At 38.2% G+C, this 5,313-nt stretch overlaps 1 protein-coding gene across 1 annotated transcript; it reads left to right on the top strand.

Annotated features, from left to right (window-relative positions):
* Positions 1 to 991: 991 nt before the first annotated feature.
* Positions 992 to 4,188, top strand: nicol1 (NELL2 interacting cell ontogeny regulator 1). The gene is made up of 4 exons (XM_062993354.1): positions 992 to 1,046; positions 1,300 to 1,426; positions 2,415 to 2,503; positions 2,732 to 4,188. Exons 2-4 carry the CDS (start codon positions 1,318 to 1,320, stop codon positions 2,801 to 2,803), a joined length of 270 nt encoding a protein of 89 aa, XP_062849424.1. The 5' UTR covers positions 992 to 1,046; positions 1,300 to 1,317; the 3' UTR covers positions 2,804 to 4,188.
* The last annotated feature ends 1,125 nt before the right edge of the window (positions 4,189 to 5,313 follow it).

Here is a 5,313-nt window from a genome sequence, read left to right as displayed (position 1 = left end):
CAAAAAACTGCAGCAGCTTATGTTGATCTAAAGTGCATAATTGCAAAAAGTGTAGCAGCAAAACTAAGCAGCAACAAATCACGAGATGGTTAAAGTGACAGTGTGCCAGTTGTGTTCAGTATGGCAGTGTGTGCAGTGTTTATAAATGGTTGATAAGGTGTTTAATATATATGTAGGTTGTTAGGATGTATGTTTATATAATGTTTATGTGTTTATTATGTATGTTTATATGTGTATGCACTTGTGTCGCACAGTGTCAGAGTTGCCACTGATTGCTATCTTATTGAATTATTCTATTAAAGATTGGCATCATGGCTGATGTTAATTCACTGATCCATCCCAGGATACACTTGGCCAAACCCCTGTGATAGATTAGCATGTTAGGTGAATAAGCTACTCCAAATAAAATCTACCTGATTAAAACATTAAGTGAATAGGAAGATGTGATGCTGTGTGATGGGCAGTTGTAGCCTAGTGGTTAAGGTACTGGACTAGTAATCGAAAGTTCGCTGGTTCAAGCCCAACCACTGCCAGGTTGCTGCTGTTGGGCCCTTGAGCAAGGCCCTTAACCTTCAATTGCTTAGAAAAAAAACTGTTATTGTACTGTAAGTCGCTTTGGATTAAAGAGTCTGCTAAATGCAGACAATGTAAATAGCCCTCTTCAGGTTGTGTTGCCATCTTGCGCCAAATAGGTCAGTGGCTTGCTCTGGACACATCGCGACCCTGACCAGGATAAATCTGTTACTAAAACATTAATGATTGCAGGCAGCTGCATTATTATATGTTTAATAATAACCATAGCTCTAAACGTGTGTAATACTTATAATGAAGTAGGTACACAGAACAAGCTCAGCACCACTCAGGCTTATCGGCGCACACGTGACCAGAAAGGACCAATCAGAGCATTGAGCTTCACCAAAATCACCATATTGTTAAACGCTGTGCAGAACAGACTCACATACGTAACAACAGCATCTTCATCATTTCAGCGCTGAAACACCAACATCTGATTTATTTATCTTAATTTATTCTGCAGGTATTGTAAGGTGAGTGTATTTATTTATTGAAGTATGTAGTTATCTTCCTATAAACAGAGAAATAACGGTAATACGTTACCATTAGTGTATTATGTCTGAGAGAATTGTACGAGCTGGACACCGTAATCCTGCCGTATTTTATAGCAGTATTTTATGTAGAATTAAAGATGGGTTTGATCCTGATCGTGTAGTGATATTGCGGGGTTAATGTGTGTGATTTACATGTTGACAGGTTGTGTTACCTGGTGTGTGTGTGTTGTAGGTCTGTAGGTGATACAGTATGATGTCGGGCAGTGGTTTTGTTCCTGTGATGCTTCTGATGCTGATGCTGGTGCAGCTCAGTGTGATTAATGCTGATCAGGACTCCGGTACTGTCATTCCTGCTGAGAGTAAGATACTATTACTCTATCATATTTTTTCTTAATGTCATTGTGCCCAAATCTTCATCTACATGAACCCGTTACACCCCCTAACACCAGTTCTCTGTGATGCAGAATTGTGATTGGTTCATATACAGGCCTACTTTAGTGATGCAGGAGATTGTCACATCACATGCTGAAATGCTACTGCACACTTAATCACTCATCCTTTTATATATTTGTCCTTATTTACCAACCAGATCATGGTCACAGTGAGTCAGGTGCCACACTAATATAACCCCCTAAAGTGTAGAAATCCATACTCACATTTAACAAGCTTTACTTACATCTTGGCAATCTAGAGTAGCCACTTGAGTAGTTCAATAGATATAAGTAAGGCTTATATGTGAGTATGGATCGGTACACTTTAAGGACATATTAGTGTGGCACCTGACCCACTGCAACCATGATCTGTGATCTGATCTGAAGTGGCTACTCTAGTTATTTATTTGTCATACATACATGTGTACAGTACAATGAAATTCTTTTTCTACATATTCCAGCTTGTTTGGAAGCTAGAGTCAGAGTGCATTGTTAGCCATTTTACGGCACACCTGGAGCAGACTGGGTTAAGGGCCTTGTTTAGGAGCCCAACAGTGGCTGCATAACAGAGCCTGGATTTTAACCGACAATCTTCCAATTGATGGCCCAAAGCTCTACCCATTAGGCTACCACTGTCCCTAGATGGTAGGAACCTCACTGGTCATCTTAAAATAAATGATGACGTACCACTGTGCCACCCTGTACCCTTATTTTATGCTTCGGGTATCGAACCAGAAAAAGCAGTTTGTAAAAAATAAGTGAATAAAGAATGTAAAGGACATTAATACAGTAAACACCAAAGTTTAGGAATACTGGTAAAACAAGGAGCAGCAATATTGTTTATTTATTTTTATCGTATGAAAGGAACATGCAAATTTGCTAAATTCCATTAATGAATCTTTTGCTCCCATGTCAGGTCGGCCCTGTGTTGACTGCCATGCATTTGAATTCATGCAAAGAGCCCTGCAGGATTTAAAGAAGACCGCTTTCAACCTTGACTCCCGGGTAAGTCAGCACTAGTATTTAAGCTGATTGTTTTTAGACAAGGCTTTTCTTAATGAGACTTTCCATACCATACAGAAATTTTAGGTATATATTGGTCACTTATTTGCCCCCCAAAATAGAAATAGTTACCTATGCCCTTAAGGCACATGAAGTCTTTCTAAAGAAAAAACACTGTAAGATGACTGTGTTAAACTTGCTAACCTGTTCTCTGTGCCTTGTGTTAATCAGACCGAGAGTTTGGTGCTGAGAGCAGAGAGGAGGGCGCTGTGTGACTGCATGCCAATCAGCAGCCTAAACTGAACCCTACGACACTGACTCACTACAGCACCTCAGAATCACAACACCGGCTCATTTATTACTAATGCTCTTATTCATTTCCTGAAAAAAAAAATTCTAACAGGGTTTTAAGCAGATTTGTATTCTTTGACTGTTACTTAAACTAGAGTAAGGTAATGTTCACTATGGAAGCGCTTCTGTAAGTCGCTCTGGATAAGAGCGTCTGCTAAATGCCGAAAATGTAAATGTAAATTATTTACCCCAACTAAATGCTACATATCTCTCCCTTTGCAAACTGATCCCGATCGCAAACTGAACCGTTGATCTGTTTTTGAAACTTCATGTGGAACACATCATGTAAGGACGAGTCAATGCCTCCCAATATAAACACATTTTGAAGATTCATCCTAGGAATTATATTAAGGTCTGCTCTGAAAATACCACCAAATCAGGAAAGCCACATAAAAATTATGAGAACTTGGATTTAACTGAATACAAAAGGAGACTAAAAGAACAATTTGTTTTTATAGCATAAAGTGGTATTTGCTTTTGGGTACATTATTGCATTGTTAACAGATTAAAACAATGTGTTGTTTTTAGTTCTCATATCCAATACATGAAAGCTGATACCTAGTACATACATGACAAATTAGCACGACAGCGTATTGCTTTAGTATTGCTACTGTTTGTGTGTGGTTTAAGTGAGTTGTTTTCCATTGGCGTGGGGAAATAACCTCTATCCACAAACACACCAGCACCCACATCAATGCATTTTCTGACAGATTTGAAATGTGGTTATACATACATTTTAAAGATTGTTTTTTATATTTAATTTATTTATTTAATGGTTCAAATGTATGTATGTGGACATTACACAGCATACAGCATAATATTTGCACAGCTTGTTTGATTGTTTTTTTTTATGTCATATATGTTTCTTGTGTTAGAGTTGATCATGGTTAGAAAAATAACTAAGGATGATTTATACTAAACACCTTTATACTAAACACATACTACAGATGGATACCTGTATTTTTATGTAGAATCTGCTTTTATGTAGAAATAATCTTTAAACAAATGAATTAGCAGTACAAATGTGAAACAGTAAGGACAGTAGTGAATGCTTAGCTTCAGATACAATATTGTTGTGAACCTGCATGATAAATAGAGCAAACACTAGTGTAGCTGTTTTGTATGAACATTTCACTAATAAGGCCAAACAAATGACATTCATGTTGTGTTTAGCTCTGTATGATAGTCATATTGTAGTACTGTCAATCGGACACAATCAATCTGTAGTACTGTAATGTAGCATTACGCAGTGGCTGTAATATCCTGTTGCTACAGCTGTAATTTGTAACATTTTCATGTGTGTTTAAAATTAAATTAAACAGCACTGGATTAAAAAACAGCTTTTTTTTTTTTACTTATCAACCCAACACAGTATGAGAATGCTTAAGCCAAAATGTAATATACTCTGGCAGCAAATGTCTCAATATACACTGATCAGCCATAACATTAAAACCAGCTCCTTGTATATAGACAGATAGATAGATAGATAGATAGATAGATAGATAGATAGATAGATAGATAGATAGATAGATAGATAGATAGATAGATAGATAACTTTATTAATCCCAGAGGGAAAGTCAGTTATTGCAGCAGCTCCAGTACAGTAAAGCCAAATGTATTAAAGTACAGAGAATAAAAGTACAAAAGTATAAAAGTACAAGTATACATTTACACTCACTGTCCATTTTATCAGCTCCACTTACCATATAGAAGCACTTTGTAGTTCTACAATTACTGACTGTAGTCCATCTGTTTCTCTACATACTTTTTAGCCTGCTAAAGGACCACTACAGAGCAGGTATTATTTGGGTGGTGGATCATTCGCAGCACTGCAGTGACACTGACATGGTGGTGGTGTGTTAGTGTGTGTTGTGCTGGTATGAGTGAATAAGACATAGCAATGCTGGAGTTTTTAAACACCTCACTGTAACTGCTGGACTGAGAATAGTCCACCAACCAAAAATATCCAGCCAACAGCGCTCCGTGGGCAGCAGCCTGTGACCACTGATAAAGGTCTAGAAGATGACCAACTCAAACAGCAGCAATAGATGAGCGATCGTCTCTGACTTTACGTCTACACGGTGGACCAACTTGGTAGGAGTGTCTAATAGAGTGGACAGTGAGTGGACACGGTATTTAAAAACTCCAGCAGCGCTGCTGTGTCTGATCCACTCATACCAGCACAACACACACTAACACACCACCACCATGTCAGTGTCACTGCAGTGCTGAGAATCATCCACAACCTAAATAATAACTGCTCTGTGGTGGTCCTGTGGGGGTCCTGACCATTGAAGAACAGGGTGAAAGCAGGTTAAAAAGCATGTAGAGAAACAGATGGACTACAGTCAGTTATTGTAGAACTACAAAGTGCTTCTATATGGTAAGTGGAGCTGATAAAATGGAGAGTAAGTGTAGAAACAAGGAGGTGGTTGTAATGTTATGGCTGATCAGTGTATGTC

Source organism: Trichomycterus rosablanca, chromosome 4 (genome assembly GCF_030014385.1).
Source record: "Trichomycterus rosablanca isolate fTriRos1 chromosome 4, fTriRos1.hap1, whole genome shotgun sequence".
Classification (NCBI taxonomy): Eukaryota; Metazoa; Chordata; class Actinopteri; order Siluriformes; family Trichomycteridae; genus Trichomycterus; species Trichomycterus rosablanca.
Note: the sequence above shows the minus strand (reverse complement) of the source record. Positions and strands in the feature narration are given on the sequence as shown.

Bases quoted from the DNA above. Each gene is read 5' to 3' on its own strand.
- nicol1 (XM_062993354.1), top strand. From the start codon at position 1,318: ATGATGTCGGGCAGTGGTTTTGTTCCTGTGATGCTTCTGATGCTGATG. The intron at 1,427-2,414 runs GTAAGATACTAT...CTCCCATGTCAG, and splicing joins TACTGTCATTCCTGCTGAGA to GTCGGCCCTGTGTTGACTGC. The intron at 2,504-2,731 runs GTAAGTCAGCAC...TGTGTTAATCAG, and splicing joins CTTTCAACCTTGACTCCCGG to ACCGAGAGTTTGGTGCTGAG.